General features: G+C 37.5%; 1 protein-coding gene and 1 long non-coding RNA gene across 2 annotated transcripts; one reads left to right on the top strand and one right to left on the bottom strand.

Moving 5' to 3' along the window:
• Positions 1–587: 587 nt before the first annotated feature.
• Positions 588–3,560, bottom strand: gemin7 (gem (nuclear organelle) associated protein 7). The gene is made up of 2 exons (XM_044204025.1): positions 3,417–3,560; positions 588–1,769 (listed from the first exon to the last, which is right to left on the bottom strand). Exons 1-2 carry the CDS (start codon positions 3,453–3,455, stop codon positions 1,362–1,364), a joined length of 447 nt encoding a protein of 148 aa, XP_044059960.1. The 5' UTR covers positions 3,456–3,560; the 3' UTR covers positions 588–1,361.
• Positions 3,561–4,848: 1,288 nt separating this feature from the next.
• Positions 4,849–14,028, top strand: LOC122879639. The gene is made up of 3 exons (XR_006378747.1): positions 4,849–5,453; positions 12,691–12,859; positions 13,010–14,028. It is a non-coding gene; the product is annotated as an uncharacterized LOC122879639 (long non-coding RNA).
• Positions 14,029–15,212: the final 1,184 nt, after the last annotated feature.

Genomic DNA, 15,212 nt, shown 5'->3' with positions numbered 1-15,212 from the left:
GACTTAAAGTGTTACCAAGTTGACTGACTGCACAGCAAGAGCTTCATTAACATTTAAAAAAATAAATTTTTGTTGTTGATTAATATAAAGATTATTTTCTTAATAAATTAATCATTTGGTCTGTAAAACACTAGAGAACAGTGAAAATGGCCATCACAATTTCCTAGAGACCAAGGTATGGTTTTCAAATGTTTTTTTTTCTTTTTTCAGTTTGCTATAATATAAGGGCAGCAACGTGTCAACATGAAACTATCAAATGTTTGGCATATTTGCTTTACAAGTGATTCAAACGATTAATCGATTAACAAAATAGTTGTGATTAATCTCTTGTCAATCGACTAATCAAATAATCATTGCAGCTTTAATTGTTAACCTGACTGAGTTTGATGAGATACATACATTACACTGGTCATAATGTTGACAAAGAGATAAACTTCAAAACTCAATTTGCACGTTGCTTCTTTTCTTTTTACGTTTTTAAAATTATTTTGAAGTATGAAATAGTTTTGATGGATGTGGTGGTGTGGGGGTTACACGCATCACTTACATTTTTTTTCTTAAGGAACATCAACATTTATCAGACATGATTCTTTTCAGGCGTTATAATTTTCAAAAAACAACTTAAATATATTTATAACAAAGTCTTGATAATTTTTCCAAACAGAACACAAAATGGACATTCAAATACAAAAGTAGTTAACTGAAAAGAATGTTTAAAGTGCAATGTTTCATTTGCCTCAGTTAAATAATTAAATGACAAAAGATATAACTTGTAGACTGAACAGTAATAACCTCTTTCAGCATCTCACAAAGGAAGATGATCTACAGAACGTCTCATGGTGGAGAGCAGAAATGGGAAATTTTGTTTTGTTTGATTTCCCGGTCTTAAAGGCTGCATTGTCATTAAGTCCTAAAACTAATTAGCCTGCTTCCCAAGATGTTCTTGTGGGTAAACATATTCTGAAAGCACTAGTAGTCATCAGCAAAACATTATCATATTATCAAAAATGTGGTCAGAAATCTGATATCACCCAAACCTAGTGCAAACCTGTAAAAGTTGTCCCATGAAGGTTTGATATTACACTTCAAAAACATGCATATGACTCCCCCTTGTGCTCAAAAAGGGGGACTGCTTGTCCGAGCTGGATCTTTGAATGCTGTCACACAGGGCACCATGACTGGCTGAACTATACAGAGAGGACTGAAAACAGCAATGTACAACCACACCGTTCTACGAAAATATAACCACTTGTATAAACTATCTTACAGAGTGTGAAAAAGGAGCTCACTTGCGACAACAAATGAGACTCCCAAGTGTGTCTTAGCCCAAGTTAACCCTTAGTTACAAAACCCTTGGGAGTTCATACATCAAAAGTGAATGAAATCACATCCTGACACCTGATCAGCGCCTCTTTTTGCACCCCAATGGGAGTGTGCAGGTCCGACACCTGAAAGTTCAGCACGTCGATGTCGGAAGCTCCAAACGTGGCCTCCACCTTCACCTTCTCATACATATGAAACTGGACCTTCTTGTTGGTCATGGAGAGGAGACATCGGAGGAAACTCTCTCTCAGCACAGATCGTGCATGCTGCTCTCTCGGCAGCTGCTTGGGGTCCGCTGCCGACGCAGCAGAAGTGGGAATGGAGGTACGACAGAGAGCGATGAAGCGGGCTGATTTGGGGTCAAACCCGCGGCTGTTGGGGTCGGGTCCTTTTGGCAGGCGGAGCACAGACACCGGCGTTGCCATGTTGAGTCTTTCTGCCAATACCTATTAAAGAAAAACAAAAAACATTAACACTAGATAGGCAATAACCGTACTATAAATAAAAAGTACCTTTTTAAAAGACATTCATTTGGTGTATATTCACACATAAGTATGTGTATATTTTAAATTATAAACTGAAAACAAGGATTTTGTGTCTATGGACCTTCTTGGTCACATCTTGAATATTACCTGATGAAGACTTAGGCAGGCACCTTTTTCTCTTGAGATTGTTTTTGCCTTTTTGCCTACGCACCTGATATCATGTTGGGATGAGCATACACTACCCTGAAGTGCTCAAAATCGATTACAAACATTTAATTCAATCGACAGAAAAATAATCGACAACAAATTTGATAATCGATTAATCGTTTAAGTCACTTATCAAGCAAAAATGCAAATGAGTTAGTTTCCAGCTTCCCCCATGTGAGTGCTGACAGTTTACTCTGTTTTATATCATTATAAACTGAATAACTTTGGGGTTTCAACTGTTATTCAGACAAAATAAGTAATTTGAAGATGTCGCCTTGTGTTTTGGAAACTTGTGATGGACAGTGTTCACTATTTTTGGACATTTTCTGGCTCACTAACTGACGAAATGATTAGTCTGAAAAAAGGTTTACGGATTAATTGATAATGAAAACAATCATTAGATGCAACCCTATAAAATATAGGTCTGTTTTGCAACATTTACAAACGCTATTGATATGAACACGTTTAACATCATCAGCAAACATTGATAACTAAGATTTAGATATATAGATACTTTATTGATCCAGAGGGAAATTTAGACATCCAGTAGCTTATACGACACATACTATTACTGGCTGACATAGCCAGTAACTGACAGTCCAGCAGCCTAATGACAATATGCAGGTGAGCATTCAATTTCACCCTGTCACCGCTGGGAGTTGTATAGCCGTATATCCTGGGGAACAAGACTTCCTCAGTCATCTGTTGAGCAGGACTGAGACAGCAGTGTGCCACTGAACATACTCCTCTGGCTAGTTAATGTGCTGTGCAGAGGGTGGCGTGTATTGTCCAAGATGGACAACAGTTTATTTAGTTTCCTTCTCTCTGACACTAACATAAGGGAATCCAGCTCCATGCCATTTAGCTTTAATGCACTAGTGTACTTAAATTCTTGTGTGCTTTGATGTTTGGATTCCTTGATACCCTTTTATGGTTGATTTTGTGCCTATAATACAAGCTTCATGATGGGTGTAAGTTACAAATAGCTTCACATGGCTACATGTTACTAACAAAACAGTCTCTTCGGATACAGCTTGACGGCTGTTACAGGAGGTTGGTAACAGCTAACATGTGATGTGTTTGACATTTAAGCTAACTAATTTCAAACATATCTGCCTACAGAGAACCAGGTAAGCTCTTCCTACAAACCAAATACATATTTGACATGGGAAAGTCGTATCACTTTATGTTTTAAGTTTGTTAACTTTACTAAAAGTTAGCAACTTGGTGAGAGCGCGTTGCTAGGCTCAGATAACTAAAAACTGGTATAAGCTAAGTGGAACACGATATGACCGCAAAACACCCGTTCTTCCTCACAACAGTGGCTAATACAGTGCGATAGTTTAGTCAAAGATGCACCAATGTCTCACTAAACCCCCTTTTGTTTGTGTGTACACTTACAGACGGTTTCCTCAAATTATCAGCATCAGTAGCAGCCATGGAGCAAGAACAAGCGTCTTCTTCTTCGTTGGATTTATTGGCGGTTGTCAAAGCACTTTACAGGCGCATTACCGCTACCTAGTGGACTGGAGTGTGAAGGCATTAGATTGGCAGGTAAAAATAATCCTTACTCTCTACCAGTGGAAAGTAACTAAGTACATTTACTCAAGTACTGTACTTAAGTACAAATCTGAGGTACTTGTACTTTACCTGAGTCTTTTCATGCCACTTTATACTTTTACTTTTTATTATTTTACAGCTTTAGTTAATAGTTCCTTTACAAATTAAGATTTTTGCATACAAAACATATGAAGAGCTTATACTATATGATGTTTTGTTATAAATTAAACTACCCAACAGTATAACACAAGTACAGCTGAAATGATTAGTCGATTAATCAATTAGTCGATTAATCAATCAGTTGATTAATCATTTAGTCTATTTTGATAATTGTTCAAGTCATTTTTCATGAAAAAACATTTCTTAGTTCCAGTTTCACAAAGTTTAAAGATTTTATTAATTTTGAATGTTGTACTCTTGGTTGGACAAAACAAGCATTGTAAAGATGTCACTTTGGGCGTTGGGTAACTGTGATGGCATTTCTTGCTATTTTCAGTACAGTTTGGTGTATATGCTATACAGATGCCTTCCTCTTAAATTGCTGTCTCAGTATTCCTCCCGTACTGCAAGACATTTAATAAGAGTCTTAACTTTAGACAGTAGAACCTCTACTACACTGACTCATTGTTGTGGGATGGGTGTGTTTGTGTGGTTTGGGCAATGTGGCCACATCCTCAGGAACCCAAAGTAAGCAAACACTCAGACTCCTGGTAATATTGTCAGTAGTTAAGCTGCCTACACTACAAATAATCTGTTCTCTTTTTAACGCTCCAAACGTGGCCTCCACCTTCACCTTCTCATACATGTGAAACTGGACCTTCTTGTTGGTCATGGAGAGGCGACATCGGAGGAAACTCTCTCTCAGCACAGATCGTGCATGCTGCTCTCTCGGCAAAGTGCAGCAGCTGTAAATCCTTTCAACCATCTGTAAATGTGAATACCAATCATATACACAAAGCGGTTTGTCTAATATTCAGCACTCTTGGCCTGGATAAGATTAGCCTACATTATCTTAACTTCTTACCAGTGGATGAAAATACCATAAGAGCCACTGTCCCTGAATTTAGTGCCAGTCAGTATGGAGAACTGCAGTGTGCTACCAGAATACTTATACACTTTTACATTGTTTAATCATAACCAATTAATAAATGGACCAATTTAAAACACTATTACACGTGAATGAATCACAATTTAATTTAAATGATGCATTATAAAACTCAAAGTAAAAAATATTTAATTGACAATATTTAATACATTGAATGTGTCTGCCGGTCATATTCCATCTCAGAATTAATTAGTTTCTTGCTTTAATATTTACAGTTTCCACTTTGTGATTCATGTGAAAAACAATTCAACACACAGAGCAGCTGTTGCAGCTCTGAATAGCTAGCAGATGGTGTTTCTATTTCCTATAATATTGGAAAACAACAGAATGATGGAAAGTTTAAGAAAGTCAAAGAAGTGGTGAGTCACAGCCTGAAGGAAATCTTTTGGTTGCAACACAGAAATATTGAGCAGCTCATGGACCCGATCACACCATCAACATGTGGTTGTTTCCGCTTTGGACACAGTTAATCAGCACCAGAACCAACAATTCTCAATCCTCAAAGCAATAGCCTTTCCCATGTATATATCCTCCCTTGAAGGTGGGGTATGCAATTCTGGAGGAATCCAATACCATGACAAATACCGTGAAATAGAGCTGACAACAACACAGCAAGTAACATAACTAACGCTCCTAACTGTCCCTGCAGTTGCTGCTGCGAAGCTGCCAGCCAGAGAGGACGAGACGGTTTCCCAGAGCCAGCACACCAGCTCCAGACTCTCCTGCTACTATAGCAAACATCACAGCAACAGCACATCTTGGCAAACTAGAAAGTAAGCTGATCGTCCGTGTCATGTAACGGTGCCTGACACACAAATCATGGCTGGAATAGTGAAGGGAACGTGCCTGTTACACACAAAACATATGCAAATAAATACACAGCTTTCTCCAGGCCTGTGAGCTGTAAATCATGTCAAATCACAGGCTTTTCAAATTTCGGTTTTAATTCACGCAGTTCATTTCGTGCCATTTCCCCGATTTCCTGCTTTTGCAAAACTGAAATAGTTGTCAAAACAGTCGTACCCGCCAGAACATGCATTGGTTGAACACAGATATACTTGCTTTTAACTACGCGTCCGCGTCTGCATGATGGCGGCCTCGTGTATGTTGTGCTCGTGCTCAGAAACACGACGCACATATGCGCACACTCTAGTGTAATCCTCCAGTGACATTATATCATAAAGTATCAGGTATCTATAAAGGAAACAAATGATTTGGGATTAGTGCATTAACTATACAGAAGTTAGCATTTGTTAAATTATCATTATAATAACCAATTTTGCCTGGTGTTGCCGCATCATGCTGAGGAGATGCTAGAAGGTAGAGGGGGAACTGCATGCAACTAAATTAAAGTGTCACTCAGGAGATCATTTATTGCCCAGCAAGACATTTACTAGATTATAAACTATAATATATACTATATTTAGCATGTAAAGAATTGAGCTTTTCTTCACTCAAAGTTGTGTAAGGTAAGCGAATATCTTTTCAATAGACATCACAATCCTCTACGCTGAAGTTGCAAAACCACCACAATCTTATGATCTACTTCTGTGATGACAAGCATGCCCACTTTCCCAGTTACACCACTGAAAAGTCATAGCCTTTAATGGAGGCAAAAGTGATGGCTTTTAAATCAATCACTCTTCTGAGTCTTCTGCGTCCCCGAATAATGAATTATAAAAGTATGCAGTTAACTATAACAAGATAATTTAGTTATATTGAGCGATAGCTATATCTTTGAGTAACGCAACTGGAACCCATATGAGTTGGTGTTTTTAGATGTTATACTGTAGGTAGCTAATGGTAATGATGGTGGTAGCAAGCGAACTGACATTAGGTTAGATTTAGTCTTGGTTTTCTCCTCGTACAAATGTAGATGCGCTTCAAACTCGGCGAGACAAGAATATTTTGAAGTGGCTCCCGGTATATCTGCCATTGCTAGCGTGTGCAGAGTCAAGCCTACTGTGCTGAATCAAGTGCGCCTTTTGAGTTGTTGGGTTTGTGCAGAGTGTGTGTGATATAAACAAAGTAAGTTAGCTTTTGTATTTATTACGTACTAAGATATACCTTATTTGTTGATTGCAATGTATGTTTGTCCAAATGTAAATAGTTAAGGCACTAGCTTTGCACTGTGCATACTAAGCTAAAGACCACATGGCCATCATTAAGAATATGTATATATAAATATATATATCTTTTTGGCTTGTTGCCAATAGCACATAAATGTTATTTAGTTGCAGATCTTTACTTATCTAACTTGTCAAAGCCTTTTATATCACCAAAGACAATTGCAATGGATGGATGTCCCCATTTTGTAATCAATAGTCTTATGGCGGCCATTTGTGGTCATAGAGTGCCCTCTGTTGGACTTTAGGATAAACTGCACTGTGATGTTGCTGAGTAATACTTTAGTACCTATTTTAATATAACTCCATTATTTATTTTAATTATAGACCACACTCAGTTCTGGTGATTATTTATGGAAAAAATAATGATTTGAAATAACTACAAGTGTCTCCCTCATCCTGGACTGGATGTCCGTGATGAACCAAAGTTAAGGGATTTTTCTAAGAAATTTGGAATAACCCTCCTTGGCTATCTGAAATAATTTCTCATAATGTGTAGTTTTATTGTTTATGTAGCATGATTTGATGCATTTTTTAACACAAAGTTGTAGAAAGAATAAAGTGTCAAACTTCCCAGAGCACAGCAGCTACTCCATTGTGAATATTTACATCCAAGAGTTTAACAACATAATGTGATAATGGCAGGGCAGGGTTGTGAACTGAACAGATGCAGTACAGTGCTTTAATGTATAATTCTAGAAACAGGAGGCAATTTCTGCTGCCCAGATGTGGTCATAACACCCTTTACCAGGATATTACATCAGAGATGACAGATACACAACTTTCCCACTTGCATTCCTTTCACATGAGTCAAAAAACCCTCTTTCTGCTCTTAACAGTTGTATGTTTTGAGAGTAAGGTCATTTCACTATGAGAGTAGCACGTAACAGATTAACAAAAACTCTTTAGTGGATTTGGCTCAAGATGAGATAATAAGACAAGATAGGTAAAATAGTGGTAACATAATTTATGAAACTTTTATGTACCATGAAAGGGTATACACAAGATATGCATTTTTCATTGTTTCATGTTTTCAATCTTAATCGACATATTCAATACATCTTTTTGAACTGCCATACTTAAAGCGTCTACATAACAATGTATCAAATAATAATGTGAAAACAATGTGACACTCTCAAGGGTCACTCGTAGTGATGAACCGACAGAGAATTATTACTTGAATCTGTAGCTCCTTTTAGCTTTACGGAGCAGCAGGCAGCTGTTTTCAGTGACAAAGCTCCAAAAAACCCCTGTACACTACCTGCTCAGCACCAAACAGCAGACAGACACAGTTAGTGACTAGCTGGTGAACAATGTGGAGCATTTAGCAGCTAAAGAACCAGGTATTTCCCTCAGGAGTTGGAAGAGACCAAAAACAGAGCTAAAAGAGAGTGAATATTGGACTTTCATTCATCAGGTGGCCAAAAACACGACTCCAAATTAATGAAAATGTTGCTCTGTAATTGCTGGACGTGTAAATAAGCAGCTGTTTTCTAACAAGTTCGATATCAACTTAAAAGGTGATGATACACTCAGTTGTCAGTTTATTAGGTACACCTAGCTAAAAACTAATGCAGTCTAATACAACAGAACTGCAATAAATTCTACCTTCGTGATGGTTATAATGTTCAGTTTTTGAGAGGTGTTGATTCAACTTCATGATCATTTTGTTCATTTAGAAAGATCAAAACATTTTTACACTAATTTCCTTGTGTTATCTTTTTACAACTGAGACTAACAGGAGGGAGCAGTAGGCCAAACATCTGGACCCACTTTGTGAAAACAGGAGTCAACAATCATGAGCAGCCTAAGATTTTTGTTCATCCTCAGAACTTGGCTGTAGATAGATGAAGTGCGTACCCAGCATTTCTTTTATTATAAGAAAATTAGGAAATGCAGTTGCCAATTTAGCATCTTGGTCAGCCTGCTCATTCCCAGAGACATCATCATTTGAACTGGTCTTAGCTTACAACAGCAACTACTTGGAAACAATATAGTGGCTCGCAGATTTTGATCAAATCTGCATAGTTTGGTCAGAGACATTTAAGTCAAGGAATTGATATAGATATAAACAGAGTTATACAGTTTGGTTTGGTGGAAGAGGCTCTGCTCTTTAAGGGAGCTCTCAGAGAATCTGAGCAGCGACAATCTGGGAGAACCTTCCTCAATTATCACATACATAAACATTAAATCTTAGTTAAAGTGAGACCAGGCGCATGTCCAGTGTGACCTGGGGTGGGGTTTAGTTTGAACCAACTATTTGACAAGTAAAAGGCCTAAGTACTTTATACTGTGACTGTATTTTTGAATATGCATTGTTTTCTTTTGCATGTAGCCTACTTTTGTTTTTGAGGACATACAGAATAAAGTATGGAACATTAAATTTCATTTATATGGTGCCACTCTGTTGTGTTTGGTAGGTTTATTTATCTTTTAAATTAAAATTTTAAACACAGAAATGTAACAAACTGTAACATACTGTAAAGTTAGTAATTAAAGTTGATATGAGCAATGGAGACAGAGATGGTATATTAAGGCTATTCCAACTTGTGTGTGTGGGTGTTAGCATACATACTTCATCCCACCCCTGCAAGTCACCGTGCCACTGAGCGAGACTATGTAACTTTTGCATCATCAATCATCATCAACATGCTAACATGTGTAACAGGAGCACAAGTAGAAAAAGAGTCAAAGTCAATGAACATACTCATTAATATCAGTTAGACTGCATCTATCTAAAGTTTGCTAACATTAGCCACAATAAGCTAGTGGTAATAACAGACCAAGTAAGGCTTTAGGGACAAGAATAATGAGTGAAATTAAATGAGTAATGTTGTGTTTTATTTCTTATGAATTCATCTTTTCATTTGTAAGAGGACAATTATATTTCTCTTTTAAAAGTTAGATAGTCTTGCTTTAAATTAGAAATAACAAAAAGCTGGTGGTGGAGGGAGCAGCAGTAGCAAATGGCATTGGTATTAAGGTATCAACAGAGTAAAAGTGTCAGGTTATAATGGCCACACTGTACAATTGTATGATATTATCAGATATCAGGTTTGCTGAAAACCAAGCACTTCACGAGTCACTGTGATATGATAACTTATACAATGAACAATTGTCTTGTACCTTATCTGATTCAACGTCATCAGGGAAGCAGACATCTCATCCTGCAGTCACTGAACTGCAAACAAAATCATATCTGGATTCTACAACATGAAGAACATACTCATGTTGACTCATGTTTGTCTCAACAAACTGATCCGTAAGGCCAGTGACATCTTGGGGGTGGAGCTGGACTCTCTGGCGGTGGTGTCAGAGAGGAGGATGCTGGCCAAACTACACGCCATCTTGGACAGCGTCTCCCACCCACTCCATGACGTGCTGGTCAAACAAAGGAGAACCTTCAGCGGAAGACTCATCCCCCCAAAAAGCACCACAGATCGCCACAGGAAGTCATTCCTGCCTGTGGCCATCAAACTCTTTAACTCCTCCCTCTAAGTGTCAGTCTATATGACCCTAAGTCACTAAACTGGACATTGGATCATTAACATAACTGGAATACTTGAAATAATTGTGCAATATTCTCTGTTTAATACTCCTGTGCAATATACGCTGTTTTCTGTTTAATATTCCTTATTTATTCATATTTATTAATACTTCCATTACTGCTGTGCAATATCCACCGTTTCATAATCATCTTAATAAGCTACACTTAACTTAACTTGACAGTAGTCATTATTGCAGTATTACTTATTACTTATATTATTACATTGTATTATTATACCGTACATACTTATCAACCTCTAAATCCACTTTGGTACTTACACTTATTTTAGCTTTTATACTTTATATCCACTTTGTACTTAATTTATCAGACCTGTATTATAGTGTATTATATTTTTTTGCTTAGTACTTCTATTCCTGTGTGCACTGACGTGATAGTGAGCAGCTGTAACAAAAGAGTTTCCCCTCGGGGATCAGTAAAGTATGCCTGATTCTGATACTTCAGGTATCATCACGATCAGGAGGGACACTCCAATGAATTATATCAAAAGATTGTTTGCTTAAATCACGTAATGTGACCATCCTCCTCAGACCATAATGGTGGTGAGATGATAGCAATAAACAATGGTTAGGCTGTGTACAAACAAAACCCCCTCACTGTAGATAACCCCTGAAAGAGTTTTTTTGGGATAAACTGGACTCAATGATTAGGGAATCATATGCAGCTGCTGCTAGAGCCCTAAGACATGAAGGTAAGCTAGAAGCAACATCTTAGTGCTATAATAAGCAAAAGGCCTGTGACTGTCAGCATGCAACTGGAGGCAATATGTGTTTCACAGCCTCAAGTGCTTTCTGTGTGGTCCACACAGGAGTCTCTAGTGAGCTGTCAGATAATGTCTGAGGTTAAATGCTGGAGTATGTTTGAAAATGAGTCCATATGAAGTGTCATCTAATCACAAGGAGAGGAGAGAAACGAGAAAGCACAGAACTACGGGAAAGAGAAGATGTCGAGTTAGTAACGTAATAATAGGATAAAAATGCATTTATCCATTTTTTGTTTGGTGTACAACTGCCAAGCAATTGGGAAATCAAGGGGGTTTTGGTTGTTCTTAATTGTTTCTTTTAATGTTTCAAGTTTTTCTTTTATAACACATTGATCTGAATTAATTTGATTTATTGACATGTCTTTATACAGATTTTCAAAATGTTGCTCTCCAGATGTCACAATTTTGGATGGGTAGTGCTTGTTTTTGCTTTGTGTTGAAGTTGTTCCACATATCCCAGAATTGATTTTGACTAATGATGTTCTCAGTATCTTCAAGTTCCATGCGGGTAGAATTTTGTTTGTTGTTCCTAATTGTGGAACTGACTGGAAGTCAGCCAACAATAATTTTATAATTTACACCTGTGCTTTTCCTACACTGACATGTCAAAATGTCATGCATGTAAAAGGCCACTTCCCTTCATGCCCAGCAATGGTCCTCAGGTCTTTCCAATGTTCCCCAGTCACCTGATCACCACCTGCCTGCTCACCCGTCCCTCATTTACTTAGTATACAGTATGTTGCGGCTTACTTGCACTTCCTATTTGCCATTTTGTCTGTTGTGCCACTCAGCTATAGTGTTCCTGCCCTAGTTCTGTCTGTCTGCCCATCTGTGAATGATCAATGTCTGCTTTTGGTTTATGTTGGTTTTTGTCTGCCTGCTTACTCCCTTTTTGCCTTCGCTGACTGCCGACCTGTCCCCAACATTGTTTTTAGTGGTGGTGTGGTCGGTCCACCACTTTGGTTCAGACTGAAATATCTAACAGTTGCATGGATTGCAATGAAATCTGGTACAGACATTCATGGTCCCCGGAGGACAAATCCTTATGACTTTGGTGAACCTCTGACTTTTCCTCTAGCGCCACCATGAGGTTGACATTTGTGGTTTTGAGTGAAATATCTCGACAACTGTTGGATAAATATTCATGAAATGTGGTTCAGACATTCATGTTCCCTTCAGGATGAATTGTAATGATTTTGAGGATCAAAGATTTTCCTCTAGCGCCATCATCAGGTCAAAAATACAATTGTCCAAAACTTTGCTTTATGACCTAATGTTTCAAAACAATTATTGAAAACCAAATACAAACTGCACAGCCATGAAGGCACATGCTTGTGGGAGAAAGGTATCTTTCTCTCTGCTATCTTATGATGCACTACAAGATGTTTCTGTTTTTCAGGTATACTTTGTGTACATTGCTCCTTGTTTGACACAAATGCCTCTTGTTAACCCCAGTTCAAAAATCAGTTCACTCACTCATAAATACTAACAGATAATTTAAATGTCAAAAGATCAAAGACAAAAAATGTCATGTGTTTGATTCATTTTTGTTTTAGGATACACCTTGATTAGTGGGCGCTGGATGGTGAGCATTGAAGGCGAGATTGTGTGTGAGGGCACCCATTTCACCTTCCTGTCTGGCTTTGCTATGCTTTTTTCACCCTACTACATATCCAACCTTGAGTACCAGGAGGAGATGGCATGTACATTGGAGTTCATTCAAAGGTAAGGGTTGAATTCTCACAATGTTACAGCCTGTGCTATAACCGTAGCGTTTCTTTGATGTCCGCACCCTGCATCTGCACCTTTGTTGTGTCTGTCTGTTTCACTCTATGTTGTGTCTGTGTTGTGGCATGACCCTCCCTCTCTTCACAGTCTCCTGACTCATCACCCAACACACCTTTGACAAGCCGCACACCTGCAATTTATCCACTAATCAAGCACTGCAGTATATCAACCCCACCTTCCTTTCATCCTCTGGATCAAGATCTGGACCTAAAGTACTCTCTGTTTCATCCCTTTCTTGTTCAGATGTTTATGACGTGTTAAAATATCTTCAATGCCTCTGTGGCTTATTGTATTGCTTCATGACCATGTTGGTCAACTTATGTAGTTAAAAGAACATGCACTTTCACTTTGTATGTTTCTGTATTGTTTTGAGGACCATTTTGGTCAAAATGTGAAGTTAAAAAAAAAAAAGTACAAAAGGAACTCTATTGTTTTTAAGGCTACTGTAAATGACTTCACTGCAATTTGATTACTTGGGATTTCCCACAAAGGAGAGGTAGCAGCCCACTTGCCAATGATTACATAGTGAGCAAGAAGTATGCACTGAAATGGAAGGATAAGGATGGCTTTTTCTGACGTATGAGACCAGGCATTTGCACTTGATCCATTTCCAGACCACACTAAATTTGAAACTATTGTCTTTCCTATGATTTCATGGCCAAATGGCAGGATGTCATGTCAGTGTTTTGTATCTCCCACTAGAAAAAAAGTTTTGTGCCCGTTTTAGACTTGTGAAAAGTATAAAAGAGTCCAGTGTCTCTTATTTCTTTTTCAATGCAGAACTTCCTGTTTTCCAATTTTACAACAAATCCTTGTTTGCGAAAACATTTTTATCTCCTGTTCAGCTAAATACTGTAATGACAAACACATCTGGATCCATATATAATATAATAATCTGTCTTTTTCTGTATACAATCTAGCAGAAGTAGTCATTTTACAGATCAAATGACCACATTATGCAACTAAACATAATCATTCACCTATTGAGTCATGAGCCAGTAAAGGTTTATAATGCGTTGGTGGTCCTGGTCCTACCTGAGGTTTTTATTTGCCAAATCGGAAACAAGGCCTCTGTATATTTTATTAAATTCTTTATTGAAGTCTTAGGCGTCATGTCACCATGTCTAGTCTGTTAAATTAACCTTGACTACAGGTTTATATATGTGATATTTTTTATCATGAGCACTCTAAAAAAAGAATACACTGGCTCATCTTAAAAAAATTAAGGTAACAATTTGCATGGATCTTTTTAAGTAATTTTAACACAGTCATTATTGAGTAAATCCCATGAGACTTTTATAGTTAGACTAACTCAGTTACTTCAGTACAACCAACATGATTTGCTTTGTCCTCTAAAAGCTTAATTAAGTTGAACCAACTTAATTTTAATGATTTTTGTTGGTTTTGTTTGGCTTTGGTGATATTAAATGGTCAAATTACTTCATTTAAGTTATTCTAACTACTTTATTTTCATTCATTTTACTTCCATTCTACCCACAAATGTCAATGCAAATTGTTACCTTAATTTTTTTGAGTATTAGTAACCTATTTCACTTCAGCCAGAATAAAAACATAGCAAACATGATCAAGATGTTTATTGTAAAACCAATGAAAACTTACGTCCAAATGTTTTTTAATTGTGAACAATTTTTTTATACCATCATCTGTACACAAAATAAACATGCCCACAATAACTGGACAAAAAATGAATAAATATAATCCACACCCACATCCTTTTTTTCAGATACTTAATGTTTTTCAGTGATGCATAATGTTATCAACAGAAAACAAGATGAGGACATTCCTGTAGTAATGTGGTGATCCTCCCCCACAATGATGACAACATTTCACCATCTCGGAGTTATATGGAGCTCATAGTTACAACTACTACTCAGATTACTTTTTTGCATCTGCATATTGAGTCATCAAGAGCGTTATCTGCTCTTGCAGTGAGAATCAGCATGGCCTGGGTTTAAAAGGCATCTTTGGCTTCTGGCAAAGCAACTACACCTAGTGGTGTGGATGTCAGCATACGCTGTTGCAGGGAAGCATTTTATGACCCTGAAGCACTACATTTATGTAGCGTAGATGGCAAAGTGGTCATTACACAATGTATTTTTTTTTACTTTACCCACAAGACCTCATAAAATACGTAATCAAAAATAGCATCATCCTCTCAAAATATTTCATGAAGACAATGAAGAGGCTTTTTACATTAATGTACTTGCCCCACACAAATAATTATTTTCACTTGCTGCTGGAAGGCCTGGTCAAACAGTGAAAAATTTGC

This window comes from Siniperca chuatsi, linkage group LG7 (genome assembly GCF_020085105.1).
Source record: "Siniperca chuatsi isolate FFG_IHB_CAS linkage group LG7, ASM2008510v1, whole genome shotgun sequence".
In the NCBI taxonomy this organism is placed as follows: domain Eukaryota; kingdom Metazoa; phylum Chordata; class Actinopteri; order Centrarchiformes; family Sinipercidae; genus Siniperca; species Siniperca chuatsi.
This window is presented reverse-complemented; position numbering and strand designations above follow the sequence as displayed.

Coding starts and splice junctions, on each gene's coding strand:
- gemin7 (XM_044204025.1), bottom strand. CDS start 3,455: ATGGCTGCTACTGATGCTGATAATTTGAGGAAACCGTCT. Junction 1,770..3,416: donor ATAATTTGAGGAAACCGTCT/GTAAGTGTACAC, acceptor TTTCTTTAATAG/GTATTGGCAGAAAGACTCAA.